The following is a 15,404-nucleotide window of genomic DNA, read 5'->3' as shown; positions in this document are numbered from 1 at the left end:
ATCAAATATTAATGTAATTCAATATTTAGATGTGCAGGACAGACGACTGCATGATGTTTAGTTGTCAACATTCTTTTCTGAGAATCTGAAAAACTGATTCAGCACAAAACACATTTAACAAACCAATAAGGTTGAATTATTTTCAACATGATGTCATCAGAAAGATGTTATCAGGGTATCAGCATTAAAATATAACATTGACCTTTAATGTGTATAAGATCTCTTTAAACAGTCTGAATTCTATCATTCTGCTCTTATATATTCATCAGACCTCTGTGCATTTCCTGCTACTACTCTTCTCTACACCAACAAGAGAGAAAACACCTGAGAGTTTCTTTCTGTGACTAACAGAATATAAGAAAGACTTAAAAACAAGACTGTGTAACATGACTTCCCTCTTTAAAATAAAAAGTTGAATTCATGAGAAATAAAAGGCACCATTGCTCGGTTCAACACACTCAGGGGTTTTGTCTCGTATGACCAGTAGTTTACTGAGGCTAATGTTGGTTAATGTTAGCAAACTTTAGATATTGTTGTATAACTGACATTATACAACAGGTAGTTCTGACCAAGCAAGACATTTAGAACGTGCTCAAATCAGCATGACAGCACACTGAAGCTGAAATTATAGTTTCTGCGTCCGTGAGGGTCCATGTGACGTAAATTTCATCAACTTGCTCAAATGAATAATGCCTCATCACTCTTTTCATATTGCTGACCAAGTTTTATATACATTAATGTAAGGTGTTAAAAGTTAAACCCTCTTTTTGTTCATTTAAAGAAGAAACAGAATCCTACATTAAAACATTGTCTACCTCATGCAATAGAAAAGCTGTGAAGACTATAAATTTGTGCTCCAAATTTAATAAACTAATATAATTGTAATGTGCACATTTATTTTTTATATCTTTATTTTCTACTGCACCATTTTCATTTCATATTTATCTGTAATCCCTGGCGTTGTATATTTGTTTGTTTTATATTTCTGTTATATTACTCCATTTATGTTATCTGTATGTGATATTGAAGTTGAATTAATAAAAATATCACTCCGCCGTTCATTAGAACTGTAGACCGTTTATGTGTTGTGTTGCTTTGCTAGTGTCTTTGGGTTATTTTGTTTTGTGGGGATCTGCGGTGAAAACCCGGAGCGGAGTTTTGAGTTTTCCTCCTTTTATGTTTGTGAAACTGGATTGAACTGAACTGATTAGGGGTTGTGGGGAAAACAAAACGGACCCTTTACCGAGTGGATTGAACTCTGAGACTGTGGGACGAGTTACACACACACACACACACACACACACACTGAAAAACCCGAACCCTTCTCCACTCGTTATCGTTAACCGGCTCCCCCATAAACAGTAAAACTGAATCATTTTCCCTTCAGTTGAGTTTATCTCAGCTTCCACTCCGGCATCCTCCATCAGCCGTGCCGGTGAGTCGGTGACACGAAGCTACTAGCTTAAAAATGTCTGTGAAGTTTGCGGACGTAGCAGCTAAATCTGTCCATGGAATTTTTTTTCAGCGGATATCTTAGTTACAACAGGATTGAGCTAGCAAAGCAGTTTTGTGTTTATAAATGTCGTATTTATTCAGTTTGGGAAATGTCGCGATCTCTAGAAAGCATTAGCTCAAGTTGGCTGGCTGACTCAACAGGGACTAGAAATCGTCTCTGTTGCTTGGTCGTTACTAAGGGTCAGTCTACTTGCTGGAGTAGTAAACTGGGTTTCATTACATAGCAGTCTAGTGACGTGAGTGATTGTTTTCCAGGTATTAGTCATATCACTATGTATTTCCATAGAAACGGATATAACACAAGAAAAAAGTTTTTTTATTTTTAGAGCGAACTGCCTCACAATATAAATACATTTTGTTTATATCTTTTATTTTGTTGGTAAATGTTGTATAATCGCAATATTACCCTCGAGGGTGTGATTTACCGTCATTGTTGACACGACAGTGATGCGGTAAGCATCACGTGTAATATCACTTAATTACTGAATCAGTTTGGTGATTTGCTGATCCCTCGTGCTCACTATGAAATGACTCAGAAACCATTAAGAAAAATAATGATGATGAAAGCAAATCTCTCTGACTTCAGAAATCACCTTTGGAAAATGATACAGATCTTATTTTAAACTCTTAATCATAGCAGTAAAAACAGTGTCTGTCTGATTATATATTATTTGCAGAAGCTTCTCATGTAATAATAACTTCACTACATTCACTGATAACTGTAAAATACTGATATATGTTCTGTAATAAAACCTCAACCACAATCTCTAAAGTCCTTCATTTGTTTTACCAGGTTTGAATGACGCCTCCGTCACCCAAAGGAAGATAAATAGAAGAAAAGACTGTAAAATCCAATAATTACTAGAAATAAATAGATTAACTGAATGACTTTGAACTGACTGAATTTGAAACAGCTCAAGAACATCTGAGATTAAATATAACTGACATATTATTTCAGCTATGAACAAGTAGAGCACTATTTTAACAATAATGAGAATTTTATATTATTTATATTTGAAGAACTAAACTACTAATCTGCACTGATTTATAATGTTAATCACATCTGGACTTACAGAGCCTTTCTGCAGTTCCTCACAGCTGGGATCAGTCTCTGTCGTCCCCCCTCTGATGTGTTGTACTTCTGCAGGTCCAACTCATCCAGAACCTCCTCTGACATCTGCAGCATGTAGGCCAGAGCTGAGCAGTGGATCTCAGAGAGTTCCTTCTCTGATCTGTTCTCTGACTTCAGGAACTCTTGGATCTCCTGATGTACTGAGAGGTCGTTCATCTCCATCAGACAGTGGAAGATGTTGATGCTTCTGTCAGGAGAGATATTGGACATGTATATGTTCATCTCCTTCAGGTTGTTGATGGCTCTCTGGATGGTTTCTGGACTGTTCTCTGTCTGACCCAGCAGGCCTCCTAAGAGACCCTGGTTGGACTCCAGAGAGAGGCCATGAAGGAAGCGAGCAAACAGGTCCAGGTGGCCATTTTTACTTTGGAGAGATTTCTCCATCGCTCTCTTCAGGAAGTCATCCAGAGATGAGTCACGGCTATCATTATTTCTGAAAAAAGCAAGAATTTTCCTGAGAATTGATTTGCTGCATTTGAAGTCTTCTCCCAGGAAGTCCTTCAGTACCTCTGTGTTGCTGCTGGTGTAACAGTGGTACATGTAGACTGCAGCCAGAAACTCCTGAATGCTCAGATGAACAAAGCAGTAGACTGTTTTCTTGGAGAACACTTTCTCTCTTCTGAAGATCTCTGTACAAAATCCTGATAACACCGAGGCCTCTGTGACATCAAGACCACACTGCTCCAGATCTTTTTGGTAGAACATGATGTTTCCTTTCTGCAGTTGTTCAAACGCCAGCCTCCCCAGCTTCAAAAGAAGTTTCCTGTCAGCTTTCGTCAGCTCCTGTGGACTCGTCTCATGTCCCTTATCATACTTGTTCTTCTTCCTCTTTGTCTGAAGCAGCAGGAAGTGTGAGTACATGTCAGTCAGGGTCTTGGGCAGCTCTCCTCTCTGGTCTGTAGTCAACATGTGCTCCAGAACTGTAGCAATGATCCAGCAGAAGACTGGGATGTAACACATGATGTGGAGGCTCCTGGATGTCTTGATGTGTGAGATGATTCTGCTGGACAGCTCTTCATTACTGAATCTCTTCCTGAAGTAATCCTCCTTCTGGTCGTCAGTGAAGCCTCGTACTTCTGTTACCCTGTTAACACATGCAGGAGGGATCTGATTGGCTGCTGCAGGTCGGGAAGTTATCCAGATGAGAGCCGAGGGAAGCAGATTCCTCTTGATGAGGTTTGTAAACAGCACATTGACTGATGACTTCTGTGTGACATCAGATACGACCTTCCTGTTGTTGAAATCCAGTGAAAGTCTGCTTTCATCCAGGCCGTCAAAGATGAACACAACTTTACAGTCTTTAGACTTGAGATTTTCTGCTGTGACCTTCTTTAATGTTGGATGGAATTCATGGATCAACATGAGGAGACTGTACTGCTCATCTTTGATCAAGTTCAGCTCCCTGAATGAAAGTGGAATCACCAGACTGACATCTTGGTTTTTCCAGTCCTCTGCCCAGTCCAGAGTGAACTTCAGCACTGAGAAGGTTTTTCCAACACCAGCGACACCGTTCGTCATAACGACTCTGATGTATTTCTGTTTGTCAGGTAAGGGTTTAAAGATGTCGTGACACTTGATTGGAGTGTCATGGCGGGTCTTCATCTTGGAAGCTGTCTCAAGCTGCCTCACCTCATGTTGGGTATTAACGTCTTCACTCCGTCCCTCTGTGATGTAGAGCTCAGTGTAGATATCATTGAGGAGGGTTCTTTCATCTTCATCAATTCCTTCAGTCACTTCTTGAAATCTCATCCTCAGACTGTTCTTATAATCTGAAACATCCTGCAGACCAGTTTCTGCTGAAAGAGAAGGAAAATATAGATTTGAACATCTATCAGTGTGTTTACATGCACTTACATAACCAGGTTACTCAGAGAAACCAGGTTATGTGGGTAATCTGGGAACATGTTAACATGCACAGTAGAAACCTGGTTACTGTAAATCTGTGTGTACAAGCAACCAATCAGTGATCAGATTTCTCCTCTACACTGACCTTATTCTCAAAGCATGACTTTCTTATTTTATCAGTATTAGTGATAGAAGACGTTTGTTAGTCCTGACTTTTTCGTCTGTTTTGCTTTGTGTGTCTGAGTCAGAACTTTTCCTCACAACATGAATGAGTCTGAATTCAACAAACAGTGAAATGTTAAATGGTGGAAACCAACTTATTTAGACTTCTATAGGACACTTTGTGTTAGTTGAAGTTTAAGTTGGACTTTAAATACAAGCATAAATCACTGTGTAATGATCTCTCCTTTCATTCAGCTGCTCCACTTTCCCATCTACAGCATTGTGTTTTATTACATGTTATGTATTTACAGTGGCGTGTTCTATGTAAAACATTGGTGGGGCACCAACTACTTCAATAAATAGGCTGCATAGCAGGAAAACTACTACTACTACTATTGAGAGAGAGAGAGAGTGTGAATGAGTGAGAGAGAGAGAGAGAGTGAGTGTGTGTAAGTGCGAGAGAGAGAGAGTGAGTGAGTGAGAGTGAGAGAGAGTGAGTGTAAGTGAGAGAGAGAGAGTGTGAATGAGTGAGAGTGAGAGAGAGTGAGTGTAAGTGAGAGAGAGAGTGTGAATGAGTGAGAGAGAGAGAGTGTGAATGAGTGAGAGAGAGTGTGTGTGTGTGAATGAGTGAGAGAGAGAGAGTGTGAATGAGTGAGAGAGATAGAGAGAGAGTGTGTAAGTGAGAGAGAGAGAGTGTGTATGTGAGAGAGAGAGTGTGTGTGAATGAGTGAGAGAGAGAGAGAGAGAGAGTGTGAGTGAGAGAGTGTGTGTGTGAATGAGTGTGAGAGAGTGTGTGTGTGTGTGTGAATGAGTGAGAGAGAGAGTGTGTGTGTGTGTGAATGAGTGAGAGAGAGAGAGAGAGTGTGTGAATGAGAGAGAGAGAGAGAGAGTGAGTGAGAGAGAGAGAGAGTGTGAATGAGTGAGAGTGAGAGAGAGTGAGTGTAAGTGAGAGAGAGAGAGTGAGTGAGAGAGAGAGAGAGAGAGTGTGAATGAGTGAGAGTGAGAGAGAGTGAGTGTAAGTGAGAGAGTGTGAATGAGTGAGAGAGACAGAGTGTGTGTGTGAATGAGTGAGAGAGAGAGAGAGTGTAAGTGAGAGAGAGAGAGTGAATGAGTGAGAGAGATAGAGAGAGAGAGAGTGTGTGTGTGTAAGTGAGAGAGAGAGAGTGTGTATGTGAGAGAGAGAGTGTGAATGAGTGAGAGAAATAGAGAGAGTGTGTGTAAGTGAGAGAGAGAGAGTGTGTATGTGAGAGAGAGAGAGTGTGTGTGTGAATGAGTGAGAGTGAGAGAGTGTGAATGAGTGAGAGAGAGTGTGTGTGAGTGAGAGAGTGTGTGTGTGAATGAGTGTGAGAGTGTGTGTGTGTGTGAATGAGTGAGAGAGAGTGTGTGTGTGTCTGAATTAGTGTGAGAGAGTGTGAGTGTGAGTGAATGAGTGAGAGAGAGTGTGTGTGTGTGTGAATGAGTGAGAGAGAGAGTGTGTGTGTGTGTGAATGAGTGAGAGAGAGAGTGTGTGTGAGTGAGAGAGAGTGTGTGTGTCTGAATGAGTGAGAGAGAGAGTGTGTTTGAGTGAATGAGTGAGAGTGAGAGAGTGTGTGTGTGTGTGAATGAGTGAGAGAGAGAGAGAGTGTGTGTGTGTGAATGAGTGAGAGTGAGAGAGTGTGTGTGTGTGTGTGTGAATGAGTGAGAGAGAGAGAGTGTGTGTGTGAATGAGTGAGAGTGAGAGAGTGTGTGTGTGTGTGAATGAGTGAGAGAGAGAGAGAGAGTGTGTGTGTGAGTGAATGAGTGAGAGTGAGAGAGTGTGTGTGTGTGTGAATGAGTGAGAGAGAGAGAGTGTGTGTGTGAATGAGTGAGAGTGAGAGAGTGTGTGTGTGTGTGAATGAGTGAGAGTGAGAGAGTGTGTGTGAGTGAATGAGTGAGAGAGAGAGTGTGTGTGTGAATGAGTGAGAGAGAGAGAGTGTGAATGAGCGAGAGAGAGAGAGAGTGTGTGTAAGTGAGAGAGAGAGAGTGTGTATGTGAGAGAGTGTGTGTGAATGAGTGAGAGAGAGAGAGAGTGTGTGAGTGAGAGAGTGTGTGTGTGAATGAGTGTGAGAGAGTGTGTGTGTGTGTGTGAATGAGTGAGAGAGAGAGTGTGTGTGTGTGAATGAGTGAGAGAGAGAGTGTGTGTGTGTGAATGAGTGAGAGAGAGAGTGTGTGTGTGTGTGTGAATGAGTGTGAGTGAGAGAGAGAGTGTGTGTGTCTGAATGAGTGTGAGAGAGTGTGAGTGTGAGTGAATGAGTGAGAGAGAGAGTGTGTGTGTGAATGAGTGAGAGAGAGAGTGTGTGAATGAGTGAGAGAGAGAGAGAGTGTGAATGAGTGAGAGTGAGAGAGAGTGAGTGTAAGTGAGAGAGAGAGAGAGTGTGAATGAGTGAGAGAGACAGAGTGTGTGTGTGAACGAGTGAGAGAGAGAGTGTGTGAATGAGTGAGAGAGAGAGAGAGAGAGTGTGAATGAGTGAAAGAGATAGAGAGAGAGAGAGTGTGTGTAAGTGAGAGAGAGAGAGTGTGTATGTGAGAGAGAGAGAGTGTGTGTGTGAATGAGTAAGAGAGAGAGTGTGTGTGAATGAGTGAGAGAGAGAGAGTGTGTGTGTGAATGAGTGTGAGAGAGTGTGTGTGTGTGTGAATGAGTGAGAGAGAGAGAGTGTGTGTATGAATGAGTGAGAGAGAGTGTGTGTGTGTGTGTGTGTGTGAATGAGTGTGAGTGAGAGAGAGAGTGTGTGTGTCTGAATGAGTGTGAGAGAGTGTGAGTGTGAGTGAATGAGTGAGAGAGAGAGTGTGTGTGTGTGAATGAGTGAGAGAGAGAGAGTGTGTGTGTGTGTGTGAATGAGTGTGAGTGAGAGAGAGAGTGTGTGTGTCTGAATGAGTGTGAGAGAGAGAGTGTGTGTGTCTGAATGAGTGAGAGAGAGAGTGTGTGTGTGAGTGAATGAGTGAGAGTGAGAGAGTGAGTGTGTGTGAATGAGTGAGAGAGAGAAAGTTGCTTTCATCTTGGATGTGCGTTGTGAATTAAAGGACATTATGGATGGTAAACCAGACGTGGCTGCTGCAGAGCAAGCGGCTGCTGCAGCCTCGGTGAAAGAGGGAAATGTTAATGAGCCAGAATCTGTAAAAAGTAAACGGTCTATTACATTAACACACAAAGCTCTTGTTGCAAAGGTGGAAAGGTTACAAAATGTAAGAAAAGACAAATTAAGTAAGGCTAAAAACCTAAGAAATGTAACTCAAGAGCTTATGCAGAGTGGTAATGCAAAAGAGATAAAACATACACTGGAAAAAATTGTGCTTTTGTGTGGGGAAGCCAAAGATGCTCATGTGGCTCTGTTGCCTTTAATGTCCACTGAAGAAAGTGACAAACAAAACACTTGGTTTGCTGCAAAAATGCTTGTTGGAAATGGTTTAATTTCTGAGGTTGAAAAATGGTTGGTAAATGATCATTGTGGTGAGGATGGTGATGATGTTCACCCTGATGACAGCATATCAAATGTTGCCAGTAGACATTCTCACCGAAAAAGCACATGTAGTGGTAAAAGAAGTAACAAAAGTGGTAAAACCAGTAATAAAAGTGGCAAAACCACAGCTTCATCTTGCATTAAGGCAGAAGCAGAAAGGGCTGCACTTCTCGCTAGAGCTGGCGCTTTAAAGGAAAGGCATGCTCTAGAGGCCCAGGAAGAGCAGCTGAGAAGAAAAAGGGAGCAGCTTGAGATTGATGCTGAAATAGCTGCATCCACTGCAAGGCCAGCAGTTTTTCAAGCTGCCTCAGAATGTTCCAGTAACTCACAAGGACCTACTGATGGAATGAATTCTTACTTGCAAAGGAAGGAAGAACAAAACCTAAATTCCAAAGGACTCAATCCTGCAGCAAACTCATTTAAACCATACACGTGGAGTGCAATGCCACAAAGCAGCTTCTCAGTAGCCCAAAAGGATTCAAGTGCACTGAACGCACCCTCTGAGGGAAAAACACATCAGGTCTTTGGATCAAAATATGAGACAAAGTGGAAAAAGGAAACAAACATCTGGAACAATGCAGTTTGGAGATACACAACAAAACCTCTCTCTGCCAGTCAACAATGTGCAGCCTGCATCAGTGGAGCAACAGCATTTATATTCTGTACCAGTACAAGGAGACCTGTGCACCATAATGCACCGAAAAAATGAAATCACAGCAGCTCTGGTTCAACAACAGCGCTTAATGTCCTTGCCTTCTCGAGACATTCCAGCATTCGACGGTGATCCTCTTCAGTATAAAACCTTCATAAGAGCTTTTGAACATAGTGTGGAATCAAAGGCTAGCAAAGCTGACTGCCTTTATTTTTTGGAGCAATTTACAAGAGGGCAGCCCAGAGAATTGGTGAGGAGTTGTCAGCACATGATTCCTGCCAGAAGTTATCAGCTGGCAAAAGAGCTTCTCCAAGAACACTTTGGAAGCCAATATAGGATTGGTGCAGCCTACATGGAGAAGGCTTTGGCTTGGCCTGCAGTGAAGGCAGAAGATGTGGGAGCACTGCAAACTTTTTCTCTATTTCTGCAAAGTTGTTGCAATGTAATGGAGGAACTTCAATATGTGCAGGAGCTGGACATGCTAACTAACATGACAGCAATCATGATAAAGTTGCCATTTAAGTACAGAGAACAATGGAGGATACAGGCACATGAAATACTCGAGAGGTACAATCGCAGAGCTTGCTTTAAAGACATGGTCTCATTTATCGAACGCCAAGTTAAGATCATTTCTGATCCACTTTTTGGGGACATCCAAGACACGATAAGTGGTTTGCCTGCAGTAAAGAGTGTTAACAAACCACATTCAAAGTTCAGCAAGGTCAGAGGTAACAGCTTCGCCACAGTTACTGTAAGTGATGCAGCCAAGGGATGTGGAACTCCGAGCTCAGTCCCACCAAGGCTGGACTTAAAGGGAATCATTCAAGAAGCATGTGTTTGCTCCTCTCAGTTTCACAGACTGGAAGAGTGTCCAAAACTGAAAGGGAAGAAGCATTGGGACAAAATTGACTTTTTGAAGGAAAAGGGGATGTGTTTTGGCTGCCTAGGTAGTGGACACAGGAGCAAGGATTGCGACAGGTGCTTAACTTGCAAAGATTGTGGTCAGAACCATCCTACAGTGCTTCATATCTCTGGAAAGATAAAAGCCATCACAGGAAATGAACACACTAAGGGCACAGCACATGTTAAACCACCTGCATCAGAAACTTGTGGACATACAGGGGCCGGAAAGGAGGATAGCATTTTGTCTATCTTGCCAGTTCAGGTTAAATCCATCAGGGGAAGCAAGATAATACAAACATATGTGTTCCTGGATCCTGGGAGAACGGCTACTTTCTGCTCAGAACATCTTATGCAAAGGCTGAACAATACTGGTAGGAAAACCAGTTTCCTTTTGCGCACTATGGGACAGGAAAGGGTTGTTTCCACTAGCACCCTGAATGGTTTGGAGGTAGCTGGTCTTGGCAGTAACAGCTTCTACAGTCTCTCAGAAGTATTCACACAAAATAAAATGCCTGTGACCACCAGTAACATTATCACACAGGGAGAATAGCAGAAATGGCCATATGTCTCAGAAGTGCAGATCCCATGCATTGATACTAATGTTGACCTGTTGATTGGCACTAACGCCAATAAGGTATTTGAACCATGGGAGGTCATCAACAGCAGAGAGAATGGACCATATGCAATACGAACTATACTTGGCTGGGTAGTTAATGGTCCCCTTCGAGATGGAGAGAGCAGCAGGCCTAAAACAGGATTCTCGGTGGCTGCTGTCAATAGGATTTCTGTCTGTAAGCTGGAGGAAATGCTGAGCAACCAATACAGTCATGACTTCAATGAGCGAAGTTCAGAGGAACAAGGAGTGTTGAGAGAAGATATTAGATTCTTAAAGATGATGGATGAGTCAACACAGCTGCAGGATGGACATTACAGCTTGAAAATGCCCTTCAGAAAGGACCAGCTTTCGCTTCCTAATAACCTTTCTATGGTTAAGCAAAGGCTGCTGGGTTTAAAGGGGAAGTTCAGGAAAGATGAACTATTCCACAAGGAATATACCAGCTTCTTCACTGATGTAATTAAAAACGGCTATGCAGAGAAAGTGCCTCAACATCAGCTGGAAGGTGAAAATGGAAAGCTCTGGTATATACCCCATCATGGTGTTACGCCATCCCAAATAGGGTACATTGCGTGTTGTGTTTGACTATTCAGCTGAGTTTAAGGGAACTTCACTCAACAGCCAGCTGCTACAAGGCCCAAACCTCACTAGTTCATTGTTGGGTGTTCTAACCAGATTCAGACAGGAGCCAGTGGCATTTATGGGAGACATTAAATCTATGTTTTACCAAGTTAGGGTGGCTGAAGAGGACAACAAGAGGCAATGTGAACCAAGAGATTGAAGAATTTCGAATGGCAGTTCATTTGTTCAGGGCTGTCTCTTCCCCAAGTTGTGCCAGTTATGCACTCAGGAGAACTGCAGAGGACAATCAGGCTAACTTCTCACTAGAGGTTGTGGAAACAGTCAAAAGAAACTTTTATGTTGATGACTGTTTGAAGAGCTCGCGCTCAGACGAGGAGGCAGTTGCCATGGTTCAAGCTCTCACTGAAATCTGCCAAAAGGGAGGCTTCACTTTGACAAAGTGGATCAGTAAGAGCAGGGCAGTACTGCAAACCATTGAAGAGGAGCATAGAGTGAAAGACTTGAAGGAACTGAATCTGGATAGAGATGAGCTTCCAGTCGAACGAGCTCTTGGGCTGCAATGGTGTGTGGAGTCAGACACATTCAAATTCAAAATGGCGATGAAAGAACAACCACAGAGCAGGCGAGGAATGTTGTCCATAATCAGCTCGGTTTATGATCATCTGGGTTTTCTTGCCCAGTAACCCTCCCAGCCAAAGTCAAGCTGCAAGAGCTCTGTCGGAGACGTTGTGGATGGGACGACAACATACCTGCAGACATCGGCCATCAGTGGAGAAGGTGGCTGGAAGACCTGAAAAGGTTGGCAGCATTCAAAGTTGAAAGATGCATTAAGCCCAAAGACTTTGGACAGCCCATTAAGGCACAGTTGCACAACTTCTCTGATGCTAGTCAGGATGGATTCGGTACTGTTACTTACCTCAGGATTGAAAACTGTAAGATGGTCCATGTTTCTTTCCTGTTGGGTAAGGCAAGAGTTACCCCTCTAAAACCAATAACCATTCCCCGTCTGGAGCTTGCGGCTGCTGTTCTGGCTGTGCGGGTAGATCAGATGTTGAGAGCGGAGTTGGAGCTGCCACTGCATCAGTCAACTTTCTGGACGGACAGCACTGCAGTGCTTAAGTACATAAAAAATGAGGATAAGCGTTTCTACATATTTGTATCAAATAGAGTAACAAGTATTAGAGATGCAACTCAAGTCTCTCAGTTGAGGTATATTAATACCAAAGACAACCCTGCAGACTATGCCTCCAGAGGTATGAAGGTTGGAGATCTGCTGAATGGGGGTAGCTGGATTGAGGGCCTGAAGTTTCTCCTTGACCCAGAAAAGAATTGGCCTGCAGACATCACAGAGGTCACAATTGCAGATGATGATTTGGAGGTCAAAAGAGAAGCTACAGTAAACACCATCATTACTCAGGGCTCTCCGACTGCTACAGATCAGCTCTTATCATACTTTTCGGATTGGAGGAGACTCAAAGTGGCGGTGGCATGGTTTCTCAAATGGAGAATTCTGCTGCAGTTGAAACAAAAGAGAAAGGACTTACATGCTCTTGAGCTCCACAGAAAGGAGGCAGGTGGATCATCTCTCAATGTGTCGCTGGAGATGGAGAGGGCCAAAAGAGCCATTGAAAGCCAGATGTTGTCAGCTGAGGATCTCTTAGATGCTGAAATGGCCGTCATTCGCTACAGTCAACAAAAGAAGTTCAAGGAAGAAATCGCTGCCCTATTAGCTGGAAAATCTGTGTCTAGAGACAGTTCTGTGTACAAGCTTGATCCACGTTTGCAGGATGGATTTTTGAGAGTAGGAGGACGATTGAGTAATGCTGCTTTGCCAGAAGAGACTAAGCATCCACTCATTCTGTCAAAAGATCAATACATCTCCATGCTCATATTGAGGCATATTCACCAACAGGTGGGTCATGGTGGAAGAAATCACACTCTGTCAAAGCTGTGCAACAAGTTTTGGATAACAAATTCCAATGCAGCTGTGAGGAAAATCATATCACAATGCGGCTTCTGCAGGCGACATAAGGGAAGAGTAGGCGAGCAAAAAATGGCAGACCTACCGAAGGAAAGGCTTCTTCATGATCTCCCTCCCTTTACAAATGTCGGAGTAGATTACTTCGGGCTTTGGAAGTAAAGAGAGGTCGAAGTAAACGTTATGGTGTCATCTTTACCTGTCTTGCAAGCAGAGCCATTCATCTGGAAGTAGCTCCATCCCTGGACACCGATGCATGTATTAATGCTATTCGAAGGTTCATCAGTCGAAGAGGACAAGTGTCCAGTATGCGTTCAGACAATGGAACCAATTTTGTGGGAGCAGAGAAAGAGCTGAGGGAAGCGCTATCATCATTAAATCACAACCGGATACAGGGAGTTCTGTTGCAAGATGGCATCCAGTGGAACTTTAACCCACCTTCAGCATCACACCATGGTGGTGTCTGGGAACGTGCTATCCGGATGGTGAGGAAAGTTCTCACTTCTGTGCTGCACTTGCAAACTCTGGATGATGATGGTCTTCATACAGTCCTGTGTGAGGTCGAGTCTATATTGAATGGTCGTCCCCTCACCAAGCTCTCAGACGATCCTAATGACCTCGAGCCTCTCACTCCTAACCACATTCTTCTGATGGAAGGGAAACCAGTCATGTCACCTGGACTTTTTAACAAGGATGATGTATATGTGAAAAGGAGGTGGCAACAAGTTCAGTACATTGCAGATCTATTTTGGAAAAGATGGGTACAGGAATACCTCCCTCTGCTGCAAGAACGCCAGAAATGGAATCAGAAAAGGAGAAACTTCATTCCTGGAGACATTGTTGTTGTAATGGATTCTGCTGCTCCCCGTGGTTCTTGGCTTCTGGGCAGAATTTTGGAAACTTTCCCAGACAAAAAAGGGTTAGTACGCTCTGTGCATCTCCAGACGAAGACAAACGTCTTGGAAAGACCTGTCAGTAAGCTTTGTTTGTTGCAGGAAGCAACAAAGCAATTAGGGATGAGGTATAGTGACCTCCGCAAAAAAAAGGGTTATGTTTACAAATGTTTGAATTTTTTTTTTTGTTTGTTGTTGTTTGGGTTCACTTTTATATGCATGTCACTCAAGTTATGGCTCTATTTGTTTACACGTGAAGGTAATTGTAATGTCTGTGGCCATTCAATTAGGGGCCGGCGTGTTAGAGCCATTTGTATCTAAAACTGTGTTAAGGTTACTCCCTGGTTGCCACAGTAGGTGGCGTACTGAACAGCAGCATACGGAAATGTATATGTAGCGGAAGAGGCAATTACTCCTCAGGTGTGCTGCTTACCGGGAGAAGCACACAGTTTTTTGACCGCCGTTTAGAGGCTTATCTTTAAGCCTTTTGTTGTTTTCATGCAAGTTATAAATATAAGTGTATGCATAGCAAATGCTTTATTGGTGCACGTTGATAAATAAACACATCTGAAGCGCAAGTCCGAGGATGTTTGATTTAGTACATGGAGCCGTCGCATGACAACGCGTCAATTACATGTCTTGGTAACAGCCCCTCACTGTGGCTTAGGTTTTGTTTTTGTCGAAATCAAGTCACTACAATGAGTGAGAGAGAGAGAGAGTGTGTGTGTGTGTGTGTGTGAGAGAGAGAGTGTGTGTGTGTGAGTGAGTGAGAGAGAGAGTGTGTGTGTGTGAGTGAGTGAGAGAGAGAGTGTGTGTGAATGAGTGAGTGAGTGTGTGTGTGTGTGTGTGTGTGTGTGTGTGTGTGTGAGTGAGTGAGTGAGTGAGTGAGTGAGAGAGAGAGAGAGAGAGAGAGGCCTAAATAAATCAACAGGTAGTTCTGATCGATCGATCATCTGATTGATCAACTAGACATTCAGAACGAGCTTGAATCAGCATGACAGCACACATAGCGGCGCTCAAATGAAAGAAGCCTCATCAGTAAACATTCACTCTGCAGTGCATGTGGAACTCGTCTCACAGTCTCAGAGTTCAGTCCACTCAGTAAAGGGTCCGTTTTGTTTTCCCACAACTCCTAATCAGTTCAGTTCAATCCAGTTTCACAAACATGAAAGAAAGACAACTCAAAGCTCTGCAGTTCCCCCACAAAACAAAACAAACCAAAGACGCTAACAAAGCAACACAGTACATAAAATAAAGCCAGCAGAAGCGTCAGATAGGTCGGACCACCATGTTTAACTACATATCTTCAAACGTTACAGTTACGACTGAAAATGACAACAGAAAAAAAACAGTTTGCCACGTTCACAGATCTCCACAACTCAATCAACCACCAGTCATCTACCCGCAAGTGACTGTTGTTGTTAGCGTGACGTCACAGACTGTAGTTCTAATGAACGGTGGAGTGATATTTTTACTGATGAGGCTTTTTTCATTTGAGCGCGGCTACGTGTGCTGTCATGCTGATTCGAGCTCGTTCTAAATGTCAAGTTGACCAATCAGATTGCTTGGTTGAAACTACGTGTTGTATAATAACTCATAACTCATGTAATAATGTATGAAATGTATGTGACACTGCTTTTCAGATTCCTT

The 15,404-nt window shown here is 42.9% G+C and overlaps 1 protein-coding gene across 2 annotated transcripts in view; it reads right to left on the bottom strand.

Annotated features, from left to right (window-relative positions):
- LOC122975243 (NACHT, LRR and PYD domains-containing protein 14-like) overlaps nt 1–15,404 on the bottom strand; it is a 37,585-nt gene that overhangs the window by 20,539 nt on the left and 1,642 nt on the right. For both annotated transcript variants that reach the window (XM_044343584.1, XM_044343583.1), the window contains exon 3: nt 2,589–4,443. In XM_044343584.1, the coding sequence (XP_044199519.1) occupies nt 2,589–4,443 (1,855 nt within the window). The remainder of the gene's footprint in view (nt 1–2,588; nt 4,444–15,404) is intronic.

Source organism: Thunnus albacares, chromosome 23, assembly GCF_914725855.1.
Source record: "Thunnus albacares chromosome 23, fThuAlb1.1, whole genome shotgun sequence".
NCBI lineage: Eukaryota > Metazoa > Chordata > Actinopteri > Scombriformes > Scombridae > Thunnus > Thunnus albacares.
The sequence above is the reverse complement of the archived record's forward strand: the minus strand, read 5'-3'. Positions and strand labels throughout refer to the sequence as shown.